The sequence below is a fragment of the Manis pentadactyla genome, chromosome 11 (assembly GCF_030020395.1).
Source record: "Manis pentadactyla isolate mManPen7 chromosome 11, mManPen7.hap1, whole genome shotgun sequence".
Classification (NCBI taxonomy): Eukaryota; Metazoa; Chordata; class Mammalia; order Pholidota; family Manidae; genus Manis; species Manis pentadactyla.
This window is the reverse complement of record NC_080029.1, coordinates 102,973,696-102,990,940: the sequence shown is the minus strand read 5'-3', so window position 1 is coordinate 102,990,940 and position 17,245 is coordinate 102,973,696. Positions and strand designations below refer to the sequence as shown.

General features: G+C 34.6%; 1 protein-coding gene across 1 annotated transcript in view; it reads right to left on the bottom strand.

The window, feature by feature from the left end:
- Positions 1 to 17,245, bottom strand: part of UNC13C (unc-13 homolog C) — a 591,739-nt gene that overhangs the window by 344,179 nt on the left and 230,315 nt on the right. The window contains exons 5-6 of the mRNA XM_057488818.1: positions 10,175 to 10,253; positions 8,102 to 8,173 (exon numbers count right to left, since the gene is read on the bottom strand). Of these exons, the coding sequence (XP_057344801.1) occupies positions 8,102 to 8,173; positions 10,175 to 10,253 (151 nt within the window). The remainder of the gene's footprint in view (positions 1 to 8,101; positions 8,174 to 10,174; positions 10,254 to 17,245) is intronic.

Genomic DNA, 17,245 nt, shown 5'->3' with positions numbered 1-17,245 from the left:
TAACAAATTAGGATAGGCTTATCATGTACCATAATTATTATTATTCTCCAATTCAAACTTTCAGGGAAAGTGTATATATATAATTATATAGAGAAAAAAACTAAAACCTCCACCAAAATGTTTTTAGAATAAACAAATTCAGTAAAGTTGTAGGATACAAAATCAATATATAAAAATCTGTATATTTTAATATACTAATAACTAATAATGAACTATCAGAAAAAGAAATTAAGAAATCAATTCCATTTATAATTGCATCAAAAAATAATAAAATAAATCTAACCAAGGAGGTGAAAGACTTGTACACTAAGAACTATAAGACATTAATAAAGTAAATTGGAGGAGACACACATAAATGGAAATATATTCTGTGTCCACAGATTAGAAGAATTAATATTGTTAAAATGTCCATACTACCCAAAGCAATCTACAGATTCAGTGCAATCCCTATCAAAATTCCAATGGCATTTTTCACAGAAGTAGAACAATCTTAGTCTGTATGGAACCACAAAACTCAAAATAACCAAAGCCATCTTAAGAACAAGCTGGAGGCATCATGGTCTCTGATTACAAACTATATTACTACATTACAAAGCTATCATAATCAAAACAGTATGGTATTGGCATAAGAATGGACACATAGCTCAATGGAATAAAACAGCAACCCAGATATAGACCCATACATATTTGGCCTACTAATTTATGACGAAGGAGCCAAGGATATGCAATAAAGAAAAGACAATTTCTTCACTAAATGGTGTTGGGAAAACTGCACAACCACATGCAAAGAAATGAAACTGGACCACTATCTTACACACAAAATAATTCAAAATGGATTAAAGATTTGAACATTAGAGCTGAAAGCATAAAAATCCTAGAAGAAAAAACCTAGGTGGTAAGCTTCTTGACACTGGTCTTGGGGATGATTTTTTTGGATCTGACACCAAAAGCAAAAGCAATAAAGACAAAAATAAACCAGTGGAACTACGTCAAATTAAAAAGCTTTCACACAAAAAGGAAGCCATCAACAAAATGAAAAGGCAACCTACTGAGTGGAAGAAAATATTTGCAAATCATATATCTGATAATGAGCTAATATCCAAAATATATAAAGAACTCATATAACTCCAAAAAATAAAAAACAAAAAAACCCCAAACAATCTGATTAAAAACTGTGCAAAGGATTTGAATAGACATATTCCAGTGAAGATATACTAATGATTAACAGGTACATGAAAAGATACTCAACATCACTAATCACCAGGGAAATGCAAATTAAAACCACAACTTATCACCTCCTACTTGTTAGAGTGGCTAAGATTAAAAAGACAAGCAATAACAAATGTTGAGGACATGGAGACAAGGGAAACTTTGTGTACTGCTGGTAGGAATGTAAATAGAAAACAGTATGGAGGTTCCTCAAAATAAAAAATAAAAATACAGAACTACCATATGATCCAGCAATTCCACTTCAGGGTATTTATCTGAAGAAAATGAAAACACTAATTTCTTAAGATGTATCCATTCCCATGTTCATAATGGCATTATTTACAATAGCTAAGACATGGAAATAACCTAAGTGTTATTTGGATAAAGAAAATGTGATACATAGAGATATGTAAATGCACACATATATATAGATAAACATACACAATGGTGTATTGTTCAGCAATAAAAAGAGAATTAAATCGTGCCATTTGCAACAACAGGGATGGACCTTGAGGGCGTTATGCTAAGTGAAATAAGTCAGGCAGAGAAAGACAAATACCATATGATCTTGTATGTGGAATCTAAAAAAAAACACCTCCCCCCCAAAAAACCCCACAACAAAAAGCCACGCTCATAAATGTAGAGAACAGATTGATGGTTGCTGGAGGTAGGACAGTGTAGAGAGGGAGGAGTGGGCAAAATTTGTGAAGGGGGTCAAAAAGGACAAATTTCCAGTTAAAAAATAGTAAGTCATAGGATGTTATGTAGAGCATGATGACTAAGGTAAATAATATTATACTGCTTATTTTAAAGGTACTAGGAAAGATCTTAAAATTTCTTTCATCAAAGAAAAAAATTTGCAACTATGTATGTTGACAGATATTAACTAGACATTGTGATGATCAATTGGCAATACATACAAGTACTGAATCATTATGTATACCTGAAACTAATACAATGTTTATGTCACTTACATACCTCAATAAAAATGTATATGTAAACAATGAAGGTGGTATGTGATTAGTAGTTTATTAACTATAAGAGGCCAAAAATAATGTGAATTTCTCCACTGAGGGAAACTGTAGTCATTTTAAAGTCTAATTTTTATGACTTGGGGTAGAGACTGAGTTCTTATAAATTTTCTAATAGAGGCCATGAAAGAGTAGAAAGGGTTAAGATATTACAAAACGATGAGAGGAGAGGAAGGATATGACCATCCCTCTTAAAGGGAACACATTCTACTATCCTCTCATGTAACCAAGCAAACCCAATCATGAAGCCGTGGAAAGTAGCGTGGTAAACACTGTTAATAAAAATAATAACTAATATTTACTACATACTTATGTATCCAAACTGGATGAAGAAATTTCTATTTGTTATCTCATTTGATCCCCCTAGAAGGCCCTACGCATTTTCAGATCTTTGTTTCTTTCAGGACAGAATTACTAATTTTGAAATTTGAAAAGTAATTTTATCAAAAATTTAAGAAGCATATCCACTATATTAAAAGAAACAGTACAGATAATCTTAATCCATTTGATGGAGAAGAGGGGAAATAAATTCAATCTACATAAAAGAAACTTGGAAAAGAAATAAAGTGAAAATAAGAGGCACAGTAAATTTTTTAAAAGTACTATAACTAAGTTCAAGTATGTTATGATAAATATAAATTGATAAATTGAATTCACCCATAAAAAGACAAATTCTCAGGCTGAATTGTAGAATTAAGCTGTGTTGTTTACTAGATGTACATAAAACAAATTTAAATTTAAAGAAAGGGCTAAAAACGTTCCATCAAGGTAATATTGAACTAATCAATCTACTATAGCTGTCTTAATATCACATAGATTATATTTTAAAGAAAAAGCAATTAAGAAATTAACAGGATTACTAGCAAAATTGAAAAGAACAATTTATCAAAAATATAGATGTCCCAAAATTTATGTACCCAATAGATAAAGCTCATATGATACCTACAAAATTATGTACTAAGTCATAAAATAATTGTAAACTAAATGCTAAAGACTGAATATACAGTCTATATCTTCTGAACACAATGCAGTAATAAAATTAAGCCCATATGTCTAGTCTTTGGAAGATTAAAGAAAATACTTTCTAAACTGATGAGGCAAAATATTAATTATTGGATCATTTATTAAATATTCATATCTCAACTACAATAAAAGCACTATATATCAAAATATGTATGATGCAGCTGAAGTGTACTGAAAGGAAAATGAACAGCTTTAAATGTATATGGTAGAAAAGAAGAAGGAATTAACTTATAATATACAAGAATGGTAAAAATGTGAACAAAAGCAAGAAAGTGAGAGACATAAAATCTTTGATGGAAGGAAGAAGAAAATGAAGAAGGAATATACAAGAGATAGAAAGCTGACTCTTTCTAAAGCTGAGTCATAGATACACAGATGTATGTATTGTTGCTATTTATTCTATAGCTGTCTTAATATCACATATTCAACTCAGAAAAGTAATTTCAGGATAAATACAAAGAGAATAGAAGATGAATCTAAATAAGATGAGCAAAAATAAACAAAATTGATAACAAAGAAATAGTATAGATAAAATAAACATCAGGAAATCTCTTGCAGTGCTGATTTTACAGAAGGGAAAAGTACAAATAAATAATAAGATGAAACAGCACAAGCATTTGTAAATCATGATAAATTACATAAAAAGATATGATGGTATTTAATTTGAAAATTTAAGGAAAAAAAGAACAACTTTCTGGAAAAGGACATAAATGATCAAAACTGACTCAAGATAAATGTTTAAAGAACATGGAGAGGATTATTTTGTTAAATAAATTGACTCAGTGGTCAAATAACCATACTCAAAAAAATTACAGGATGGTCTTAGAGGCAAGTTTGCCAGTCTTTCAAGGTATGCAACACTTAATTTTCCACAAACCAACCCAGAGAAGTGACAAAAATGAAAACTTCTCCAACTTATTTTACGAAGCTAGTTTATTGCTTCTGCCAAAATTGTTCAAGGACACAGTAAGCAGGCCATTTTACTTATGAATATAAATGCAAAAATCTTATATAATTAGCAAACATATGAGAAAATCGAAGTCAGAAGAGTTTCAGTAACTTGCCCAAGGTCTCACAACTAGTAAGTGGTGGATCTGGGTCCACATCTGTCTCAAATCAAACACTGTGCTCTTGAAGGGCAATCAAAGCAGGACCGATAGCAATGCTTGTAAACAAGAGAAAACTCCTTAAAATGATTTGTCATTACTGCTGGTTCCCATGTCAGTACTCCCCGGGAGCTGACCCTCAGTTGCAAAGGTGACAGGGAGACACTGGACTCAGCAAGTACTCTGGGTATCTCATCCCCAAGCCCCTGCTCCACTTTCCTGACTGCCACCTGCTGTGTCTGGCAAGACATTTCTTTTAACTCTCACAGACTTTGAAATAAGTATTATTACTTTCCTTATATGGATGAAGTGAACAAGTCTCAGGGAGGCAAACAATATTGATAAGAAATGAGTTCTCAAAGGTAATAAGAAGTGAAACTGAGATTCAGGTTGAGGCCCATGTCACTTCAACACTGGTTCATGTGGCTTAAAAAGGTGGTGCTCCTCAGCAGGAGTCCAGAGTACCTGGGTGCACAGTGAGCCTACAGCTTCCTGACTGGACCCCAGGTATCAGAAAGGTGCTCTGATCTGCTGCTTCTTTCTGTGTTTATTTCCTAGTGCCAATCTAGGAACAGAGCCCAGGTTTGATCTGATTACTCCCACACTTGGTGCTGTCAGCCCCTTTCACTGGACCTGAATTCTGTTACTGAAGAAGGACCCCTATTCTCCTAGACAAACCAACCCTTACCTAGAATTGACAGTTCCTGGAAGCATCCCATTAAACCAGTCCCTAAACATGGTCATTAAATCAGATAGACCAAACAGGGTTCTAGAATCACTTTTACGCTTGGTGATTTGTATTCCTCACTCTACTTGCATTTCCCTCATCTGAGACTGTCTTAAATACTCCAGCCTTCTAGAAGCTTCCATCATGACCTATAGCAATGGTGGGTACAAAACATAGTACCTCAGTTCCCCTCCCTCTACATTATTAGCCTCAGGAAGTCAGGGACTTTTAGCTTAGTTGTTCACTACCTTATTTCCAGAATTGGCAACAATGCTTGACACATAGTAGATAGTCAATTGATATTTGTTGAATTATTGAATGATTCTACTTTGCCCCACTGTTGGGTCCACACCTAGGAAACTCTCACTCTACGAAAGCAACCACAAAGCTGGACAGTACAGTGCTAGGCAGACTACTGTTGTGGTAGATGGATACTATGTTGCAATCTCCTCTTGTGTTATTAAACCAGATGGAAATGTTCAGAAACCTTAGTCCTTAAGGGCATATTAGACTGATACTCACAATCAGCCCTAATAGCTCCTTGTGGGTGAGTGGGAATTGGTGATGGATGGGGAAACCTCCACCCACTGCCAACAGAGTGTTACTGGAGGTGGTGCTGGCTGACCCACTGTCACCTTGCATCAACTTTAGAGCCCTTCCTTCCTTGGAAGAAATGACTGAGCTTTTTACTATTCATTTCTTTAATTAAAATAGCAGTGCTACCATTTGATATTTTCCACATTGCCAAGCCGCTTTCCTTCATGTAAAGGCAAATATTTCATGCTTTCACATTGACGGTGCCTAGGAAGGCTTTTAGCACCAAGAAGCAGAAATCATTTGCTTCAGCATCTATGTTAGTGGCCTATGTAATGACTTAATGTGACAGCTTATCAATGTGACATCTAACATGCCTGTTGTATAGAAGTCATATTTCATTTACTTTTTGAGAACTGGGCCCCAGGGAAATATGCTTTAATAATTTTAGAGGGAGCTGATAGACACTATTCATCCACCCAACACCCACACTGAAAAGTCTTTTATACAGGCCTTCAGAAACTAAAGAAGTAAAATGATATTTTAAAGTTGCTGAAAAGTAGATCAATAGCTAATTTAACCATAAAGTGAGGGTTTGTTCCTTGTTCAGGGCCTCAGAACATATAATGGCATGCTTCTAATTTCTACTGCTTTCCTATAATTTCTCATAAGAATGGATATTTGTAGTTGAAACTAAACACAATATATTAAATATAAGAAAGGAAGAGTATAGGAGTTTATCAATAAAAACCCTCAACCTTAATTATTTCCTCAAAAGCAAAACACTATACACTTTGAGATTCAGCACACAATATGGGGATTTCTTATGCACCAGAGGATGTTTACTTTCTCTTACATCCAAACTATACTCAAAATCTTACAGAGCATCATAAATCTACTAGATAAGAATAAGATACTGGGAAAGCAGCTACATTTTAAAAATCCTTTGGCCCAACAGAAAATGTTTTAACTTGCTGTAGCATTCAGATATTTAAATGGACATATACTGTTTTGCTGATGTGTATTAGGAGGAGTTTGTTGATAGAGACCTAGGAAAGGATGGCTTTTGGGTTTTGGGTGGAAGATGACAGTGGCAGAGGTGAGAATGAGAAACAAATATAAATAATGGTGTTAAACGTCAACTGTACAGAAATCTAAAACAAGTAAATTAGTATTACTGGAAAAAAATTATTCTATAGAAATGGCAAAGGGGATGGAATTGGGAGAGGTTGACTGTATTAGTTCCCTTAAGGGAGGAAACATACCTTGTCCTGAGTGACAGCTTCAGCTGAGAGGCTGTGCAGGATGGAGCTACCAGGGCACACGTCCACTGCACGTTAGCTTTGTAAAAACCCCTTAGACCCAGGCTACACCTGAACCCACTTAAGTCACAATCACTGGGAGTGAGACCCAGGCATCAGTATGCTTTGCAGCTCTCTGGGGTGATTCTAATGAGCTAAATATAAGAATCCCTGTCCTGGATATTTGCAGTCTACTTGTATTTTCTAATCACATTGATTTTCTCATTCAACAAGAACTTAAAAAGCATTTACCTCATAACAGACACTGTACCAAGCAGTAGGGATGAAAATATTTAACAAGAGCAACAAACAAGATGTAGTGCTACCCTAAAGAATATCAGAGTCTAAAAGAAAAGGTTTATGCAAAACAATCAAATTAATCGTAATAACAAAAACAAAAAAAAAAGCAGCTTATATTTATTATTTACTATGCCCTAGGTTATGCCTTAATAATATAATTAATAATTACAATAAATATTTGTTAAATATTAAAACAATGTCTCTAGTATTAAATATATAGTTAATTTAATTATTGATACTTGTTTGTATAATTTAATTAAAAATTTACTTTTATATTATTTTATTTATAATTATTAAAATATAATAATTATATAATAATAGCAAATAATCTGTCTTATGATTACTTCACTACCTACATAAGATAACTCAGGTTCAGAGAAGTTACATAGCTTGCCAGCTATACCAATGCTAATTTAGTGGTACAGATGGGACTCATACCAAGAAGCCTTCACTCTTAGCCATACTACATTAGGGAGATTGTGACTACATGCTAGAAAATCCAGGAGGAAGGAACTAATAATTCAGCCAGAAGGGAAGGAGGGTGTTTGGGAAAGCCTCACAAAAGGGGGCAAAATTTCAACTATATAAAACTGAAGCAGGATTTTTCAGGAGGAGAATAACAGGTAAACTGTGTTAGGATGGAACAGCATTTGTAAAGGTGGGTATGTGCATGCATGTCTGAGCAGCAGAAGATAACTTGTATGATAGTGAAGCTAAGGCCCTGAAGGAATTTGTTTAGGGTCAGACTTTCCCCATGTTCCCAGCTGTTTCTGGAATTTTGGAAAGATCATTACAAATGAGTGTCTCAAGAAAAATGGTTTCCCTCTCTACTATGATCAATACACAATGAGTAATTGACTCTGCACTTACCAGCTCCTCATTGTTGAGGGATGTTCTAATCACCATAGCAAGGGAGAGTCCAGATTTCCGGGCAGCCAGAGTCTAAAATAAACAGAATTATGAGTTTTGGTACATGAAGTGGCTGTTACATACAAATTTCTCAGCAGAATATGAAAATGTAGAACTGTATACTGTCACTATCCAAGTTTTATTCAGTAGAAAACTGCCATTTTCATCATTCAGCTAGTTCATCCAGAATGTGGAAGCATGGAATATTAAAGCTGAAAAAGGCCCCTTAGATGATCAAACCCAGCCCCTACATGTTACAGACAAGAAAGCAGGCCCAGCAAAGTGGGATGACCAGCCCAAGGTTTCCAGGCTAGCAATAGGCTTTGTTTATTCTCAAGGTGGTCATGACCACATTCCTTCATAAAATGTGACCACTGATATAGAGCAGCTGGTCTGTGTGATAACTCTGAATCACAATTGGTACTAGATCGTTCTTGAGTTGTTCACAGTTTCCTTGAATATTCATTCATATCTAGCCAGGATATTTTCTTCTAAGTGTCCATTTTATCAAATGAGAATGATTATACTCAGATTTGTTTCCTTAATTCAATGATGATAACTTAGATGACTTTAAATAAGATTCAAACTACCCTTTAATTTCCTCACTGTAAAATAGAACCATTGTACAGCTCCTACCTGAAACATATGCAATAAAATTAACTCAGCAGTGCTGTAAAGAATTTTTACACAGGAGATCCTAAGTTCTATATGGGAATAGCCCATTAGGACCAGAGGAAGTCATAGTGGAATAATGCTCCTGGTCATAAATGTATTTCCTTGGAGCTACAAAGCCATGAACACAGATAAAGTTCAGCATAATCCTAAGGGAGGAAGCCATTCTCCACCCATCTCCACCCCTGCAGTGTAAACATGTAGTGGGCTTTACTCCAAGGGCTTGCCGAAGATGATCTCATCTCTGAAAACTATTGTCCCTAAAATTATGTTTGTATCCTATTGTAATCTATATTTGTACCTGTTGATTAATAAATCAAAAATCACTTACCATGGCCTGAAGATTCCAAGTGCCAGAGCAAACAAAGTGTAAATAATTAGATTAAAGGTGAGAAAATAGTAAAACAATAATAAATAAGCCTAATACTTTAAAATAATGTTCACACTATAATGGCAGGAATCAACTAATTGTAGACATGTCATGCTTTCCAGTATAAGATCTTTTCAATCAAAATTTTACCTTTCCTAGTTGACAGAGTGCTGGCCTCCAGACAGCTTTTCATAACAAAATTAAAAATTACTGCTATCAAGGAATTGTGTACATTGTTGCTAAAAGGGAAATTAATGTTTTTCTGGGGGAAATATATTTCCATGTTATGAATGACTAAGAATATACCTTCAGAAAAATGTGAAGACATTCTGAATGATAGAAAATACTATTTTCTACATTGATGGGCTGTTTTTTTATATGACCTAGTGCAGATCAAGTCTTTGAATCTTTAAGTGATTCCCGGCATATTGTGTTATAGTTGAGTTTGAGTTACTCAGTTAAGTGCAGGGCTAATAAAGGCTTTAATGACTTGGGAGCCATGGTTTTCTTTAGATAGTGGAACAGCTTACTAATTTGATTAGACTTTATATGAATACAATAGAACAAAGAATTGATTAGTATTATTGCTTGCTTTATAAAGTAATAAAGTCTACCAGGTTACAGTGAAGAAGTTCAAATTTAGCCTAAAACTGCAAATTGAATTTGTGGTCATTCATAACACTGAATATATCAAAGCCCAATTGCAGCAGCTCATGTGGTACGCTGTGTCACTTCTTTGTACTCAATTATAAGGTCATTTTAACTGAATCTGTAATTTTAACTAATAGTAAAAGGTGTCAAAAGTTAGAGGTACTTTTTCCATTTAACAGAATTTAAAGAAATAATAAATATAACACTTGGTAGAATCCTTCTTCTTATATATTTTATTCTATGAAATACAGGCTAGATGCTTAATAAGAAGGACAATCTGACACATAATAGAGAAAAAGACAACACATGCAATCAAAGAGAATTAAACAAGAGTAACTTACCACATCTCGTACAATGGGCAAAGTCTTTTTCCTGCGGAGATCTGGCATACTGTCAATGCCATAAAGTCCTCGTCCAGCTCTGAAAGAGGAAGGAAAAACAAAGGAATTATTTCAGTGGGTCACTGACTTCCTATAAAAAAAGCCCACTATTCATAGTAAAAATGCTATGAAAAATATTAAATGGATATCATGGTTTTCAATAAGTTCACAAAGGAGTGAAGATCCAAAATTCTGGGGCCTTACCCAGTGAGAAGGAGAAAGACCCCAGCTACTACACAGAGTGATTACTTGTCTTCTTGGGAAATTCCATACACTGAAACTTTAAATTATATGTGGTCTGGCTTGATACAGTTTTTCTGTCAGTATCACAGAGAGAATAATCAAAATTGTTAGGTATATGAAACTGTATCTCCAGGAAGAAAGAGAACCAAACCATTTTTGTTTCAAGTTTGGCCTGTCTGTTATGGAGAAAGAATTACCTTTCTTATGGCAACATTTGTGTGTGTGTGTGTGTGTGTATGTGTGTGTTGCATCTTTACAGATTAAACACCAAAGTGGTATCTCAAGGAGCGATAGACACATTTAAAATATTGGTGATTATTCTTATACTAGAATTTCCATTTGCCTGAATTTATCCTACAGATAAATGTACAAGATTAAAATAATTTGTTGTATACAAGGATATTCACTGCAACATTATTTTGTGATAACAAAAGCTAGGTAACAAATATTTATTAAATGACTTATAGTATCCACTGGGAACAATGCAATAATTAAAGTGAATAAGGGGAATGCACATGTGTATATATAAAACTACTCACAGCATGTTAAGTGAGAAAAAGCAAGTTTGTATATTATTAGTAACTTTAGTATGACCCTATATGTGTGTGTGTTTACATATACACAGCAAATATCTAGGATGCTCATCAAGTTGATAACTATAGTTACCCCATGTAAAATAGTAATAAAAGCAAAAAAATGGTAATAAATAGTAACACCACTATAATTTATATGCTTGAAAATGAGGCTCAAACACAGTAATGAATGTGAAATATTAAAACTATTGTAATGAGTAAGAAGGATTTCAATGATGAACAAATTATACCTAAGTTTATGCCCTCAAGTTAAAAATTATTTTTAGTTTAGAGCACAGAATACAGGAAGAGAGGTTGTAGGGCACAGATTAAGAAAGAGGGAAGAAAGAAGAGAAGGAAAGGAAAAAAAGACAGGAGGGAAAACAAAGTATGTTTGTTGGACAAGGGGACATTTAAAATCCTGTCCACTGCTGATTTGATGAGAAAGGAGTTAATATGGTTTCTATCATTGCCCAGAAAAATTCCAACTGACACTCTCTAAACAAAGAACTGTCATAATCACAGTGACAGTTTAAGATCAAGAAGTGGGGGAAGGAGGGTACGGGGAAGGCTGTGCAACACAGAGAAGACAGGTGGTGATTCTACAGCATCTTGCTACGCTGATGGACAGTGACTGTAGTGGGGTGTTGGGGGGGGACTCAGTGAGGGGGGGAGCCTGGTAAACATAGTGTTCTTCATATAATTGTAGATTAATGATACCAAAATAAAAAAAAATAAAATAAAATAAAAAGAATTGGGGTCACAAAAAAGAATCATTGGCCAGCATGTTCTTACTAACTGCAAGAAACTGTAGAGAAAGGGAAACTGTAATGAATTTTTTTTCCCTCTCAATACCCATCTTCAGAAAGCGGGCCAACTGCTTTATTCCATCAGTGTAGCTTTTTGCTTCCCTTTAAACTCCTCCCATATTCTTCCCCTCTCCCTGCCAGCTCACGCTTGACCCTCCCAGACCCCAAACATCACATATATGGGAAAAGGATTACATAAGTGGGTCTCTAGAAGGATTTTTCCTGTTTCATTTACTCCAATTTAAAGCTCTGATTCCAAGGAGTTTCTACTTCCTCCCCTTGGTGAAAAGAATTAATAGTAGGGTTAATGAGCGTGTTCTTATATGCTGATCATAATAACTAGCTGCCTTTAAGTGTTTTGAAATGTTTTGACTCCTAAATGTGACTTTAATAACTGAAGAAAAACATTCAGTTATGATATGGTTGAGAAAGTGATTTATAGACTACAAAGTGTTTTATAAATAAGTTGTATGCTTTCTTCCTATCAGTAATGATTTATTTTTTCTCTTTTAAGTTTTCCTTCTCATGGAACTTAATTCAAATTCCCAAAAGCACCTAGAATCTTGAGCAACCCTAAAAACTCACAAATCTAGGAATCAGTTACATACATATATATTTTCTTGGGCATCACACTTCTCTTATCTTATTAGAATAGTGATATCTGAGGACCGTGGCCAAACCTGAGCACTATAGAGTAATGAGCCCAAGTTAGAAGATATGGAATTCATCTCTGTCCTGAGTTTATCATTTAATTTCATTGAATATTTATTTTGTAATTTGTAAAATTGCAATACAATAAAAATGTTCTCTTAACCTTCAGAAATAGCCTAAAAAATGTTACCAGGTTGTGTTTTTTTATAAGTTTACATTTTCTGCATTACTACTATGCTGATGGACAGTGACTGCAATGGGGCATGTAAGGGGGGGACTTGATAATAGGGGGAGTCTAGTAACCATAATGTTATTCAATTAATTGTACATTAATGATATCAATATATATATATATATATATATATATATATATATATATACACTGTCATTAGCTTATCCATTGATAATAAAGTTTTTATTGCAAACCTGAATCTTTAAAAAAAAAAAAAGTCTGCTCAATTGGCCTCACTTAATGATTGTAAAAGTGCTTGGTAAATGATTTCCCTCATCTGTGGAGTATAACAACAAAGCAAAACTGAAAGAACAAAACAGCAGCAGACTCACAGACTCCAAGAAGGGACTAGCGGTTACCAAAGGGGAGGGGTGGGAGAGGGTGGATGGGGAGGGAGGAAGAAGGGGATCGAGGGGTATTATGATTGGCACACATGGTGTGGGGGGGATCATGGGGAAGACAGTGTAGCACAGAGAAGGCAAGTTGTGACTCTGTGGCATCTTACTACACTGATGGACTGCAATGGGGCATGGCAGGGGGACTCAATAATATGGGGGAATGTAGCAACCACATTGATTTTCTTGTGAAACCTTCATAAGAGTGCATATTAATGATACAGTAATAAAAATAAATAGATAGATAGATAGATAGATAGATAGATAGATAGATAAAGTGCTTGGTAAATACCGTTAAACTCTATACAAATGTAAAACATTTCTGTAATACTTATTGAAAATCTTCCTAACCAGGAGAAATCTGAGTAACAAAAAATGAAGAAGCATCAATAGAATAATCAGTAGATAAATCTATCATTGACTTTTCAGGCAAGAGGTCAAGTTCATGGATATCAGATAAAATCCAGAAGAGATTAGCTAGCCTCCTTGATGAGGAGGTCACAGGGAGTCATTGACACAAGACAGTAGCAGACAAGTAACTCTGGAAGTGAGTTCTGATTTTGAGAAGAAGCTGTTTGACTGCAGCCCTTTTCGGTACAGCTGCTTGGATTAAGCTGCCCCAAACTGTAACGAGCAAAATAGCTAAGAATAGCTAATATGCATGTGGTACTTACCAGGAGCCAGACACAATGCTAACAATTACAGCCAACCTTTACCTGTATTATCTCATTTTATTTTTAAAAAATCCAATAAATTGTAGGTACAACTATTTATTTCATTTTATATTAGGAAATGGATGCACGGAAGCATTCAGAGTCATCTCCAAGGTCATTATCTAAGTCAAAGATAGCAGTGCCAGGATATGAACCTTCCTATATGGTTGGATCATTCCACATTTACAACAGTACGAACTGAGGCTTACAATTATTCTCATTACTGTTAATGAAACTAAAGTTTAACTTATCCAGGCCTAGATGTATATGGCAGAGTTTGATTTCCATTGCAGGACTGTCTGACCTTAAACCTCATATTCTTAGTAACTAAAGATTTTTCTTTTAGGGAGAAGAAGATTGTCCCAGCTGATGTAGAGGTGCAGCCATTATTTGAAGTATTTTCAACGTATTCCAAGAGTCTTATCTTGAGAACTGAAACCCCGTATCACGTATCAGATAGTCCTAATCCTCCCCAAATGGCTTCTCTCCAGCTATTCAAATGTTCTCTCTAGGAAAAAGGACCTTTTAGACCATAAGCATTTCAAATGGAATGAAAATGTCAGGCAAGCCATGAAAATACCTGGGAAGTCAATGATCATGTAAAACTGACAAAATGGATATCATCCTATAGACCAAATCCAGATATGTTTTAATTCAGCATTTGTTTTATTTCATATTCTTAATATTTTTAATGGGGTTCTTAGTTCTTGGCATAATTATATTAAACAGAATTTACAGAGTTTAATAAAATCTGAGATATAAATACATATTGATAAATATTGATAAATTCCTTGACTCAGTTTAAATATCTTGTTAACAGAACAAATACAATACAAATTATCTAAAGGACATACATTCCAGAGTTTTTAAGGAATCTCATATCTAGGGAGAAGAGGTAAATGCTAATTTTACTAAGTACATATTAGTTATTATTTTCATCCAAAATTAATCTGATAACATACTGAATACATACAGATTGTAAAAGCACTCTGAGAAGGCACCAGGTGAGTATCTCATGGAAACTATCAAACAGATTTTCCAAAAGTAATATTTTATGATTACGGGACAGAGGTATGCCTCTTCCACAACCGGACAATTGATGGTTAATTGGTAATAGCAGACTAATTTCCATGAGAAATTAAAAAACTGGTAGACTGTTTATATTCAAAGGAGCTGTTAAATTAATTGAAGACTACAGGCCTAAGAAAACAGATGATAGAGCTTCTGTTTATTTCTGTGTTTCCAAGACAGTTATTGGGAAGAACTATGTAATTAATCATTTTTAGCATTATAGAACATTAAGAAAATGTAAAAAGATTAATAATAATCAAGCATTCTAAATCCCTCTCCTATAATATAGCTGTATTCTTTTTCAGATTTTTAAAAACAACTCTGTATTAATTTAGTTACTTAATGGTAAACCATTTATTTTGCTTTTTTGGTTAACATGTATTTTACATACATTTTAACACAATTTTCTTATTGATCATTATTTACTTTAGTTATTCAGATGCTGCATACTAGGATATCTTTCTTTTTTACCTTCTTTTTATTTGTACTATAGTCATGCATGTGTCTGTGTAATGATTCACTACCCCATCCAATTAATCACCAATCCTAAAGAGTTTTTGATTCCATATTTCATCACAATGAGATGCCATCTGTCATAGATACAGCATTATTTTATATATCATTATGAAAACATCAAATGAATCTTTCTTAGCAATTAGAATTAAAATGTGTACTTATTGAAAGGATCCTCTTAAACTGACTTCATTATAACAAAGATTTTTGTCATATATTTTTTCTTTATATGAAAAGGAAAATATAAACAAAATATTGCTTAAACTTCTCATTCAGAGTCCAACTTTCCAAAATTACTCTTCCATTCAGAATTTGTCCAAATTATTGTCATTTAAGCTACCAAGAGCATCAGTGATTTAGCATTATATAAAATAGTGGTCCATCTTTGTCTCTTTCGTACCAAGAGGCAGACAGCTTTGCTGCAGATTTTGAGGCTGGTGGGCTTCCAACCCCTTACCAAAAGCATCAAAGGAGATAAATGGAACTCCTAACCTTCCTCAAATCATCCTTGTTTTTCTAAATTGAAATATGAAGAGATTGCAATTGTCCAGCCATACCACCAGCAATAACAATAAAATTAGAACACTTTCCCAGGACAATAAAACTCTTACAACTCCTGCTTGGCTACCAATGTTTTTAAAACACCATCAGTTATTAATATGCTTCACAATTTGTTATAATGTATAAAAATGTGGTATATAATGATAAAATATGGTATTTTTTACATCTGTCTTCCTCATCTTCCCCACTGAAAATGCTCTATTTCAGGCCTTTCTATTTTAGCCAGTCTCTTAGATCTTTTCTGCCAGCTCATTTTTTTACATTGCCAACAGAGTGATTTTTCTAGAAGACAAATACAAAGACATCTTTTTCATTTTCAATGTCCCTTACTGCTTACAAGATAAAGAACAAACCCCTTTACATCCCAGTAAGGTCCAACTGCCTGTGAGTCTTCTCTCATTCGACTTCACCCTCTACTTTTTTGTTCCAGCCATCCTGAGCTCCTTGCAGATCCCTGGGATATCACTCTATTCCCCACTTGTCTGTGTTTACCCTCTACTGGTACTGGCCTCCTTGCTGAGTGGGATAGGCTAATGCCTACCTACCTCTCAAATGAATCTTGAACAGAGCACTCACGGACCCATAAGGTAGACATCAGTACCTACTCCCCTCTCAACCGACTGTACTTCCCTGTAACTTCAACAGCAGGGAGTCTCAGTGGGAGGGGCTGGGGAGTGAGGGGAGGAGCATGGGAGAATATGGCTCCCATCTCTCAGATGAACTTCTCAGTGACTGTGTGGGTTAAAAGGCAAATATCTGTTACTCACAGAAGGGTTTAATAAATATGTTTCTACTGAATTGGAGCAGAAAAACATTTGGGAACAGCTGTTCTAAATCTTTTGTCATAACTCCTCTAACACTGCATTCTGTTTATTTGTTTACATAGATGTCTCCTCTAGATCACGTTTCAAAAAAAGTGAGAAATATATCTCACTCATCTCTACATCCCTAGAGCCAACTCCAGCAGGTAGCAGGTAAAAATGAAAAGCAGTAGTCCAAGTGAATAGACCTTCATACCAGGGAGATTAGACATTAAATAAACCATGGTCTTATTTAAAAAGTAAGATGCTTATCTCTGGAATAATACCTGGGAAGAGCAAGACAGAAGCTTGAGGAACAGGGAGATAGTCAAGGACCTCAGAGACTAAAGTGGGTTGGCAGGCAGGACTCAGTCACAAGAAGATGAGAGCTTAAAGTTATTAGGCCAATAAATATGTTTTAACTTTTTTGAAACTCAGTCATCTCATATGGAAAATGAAATAATTACCTTAC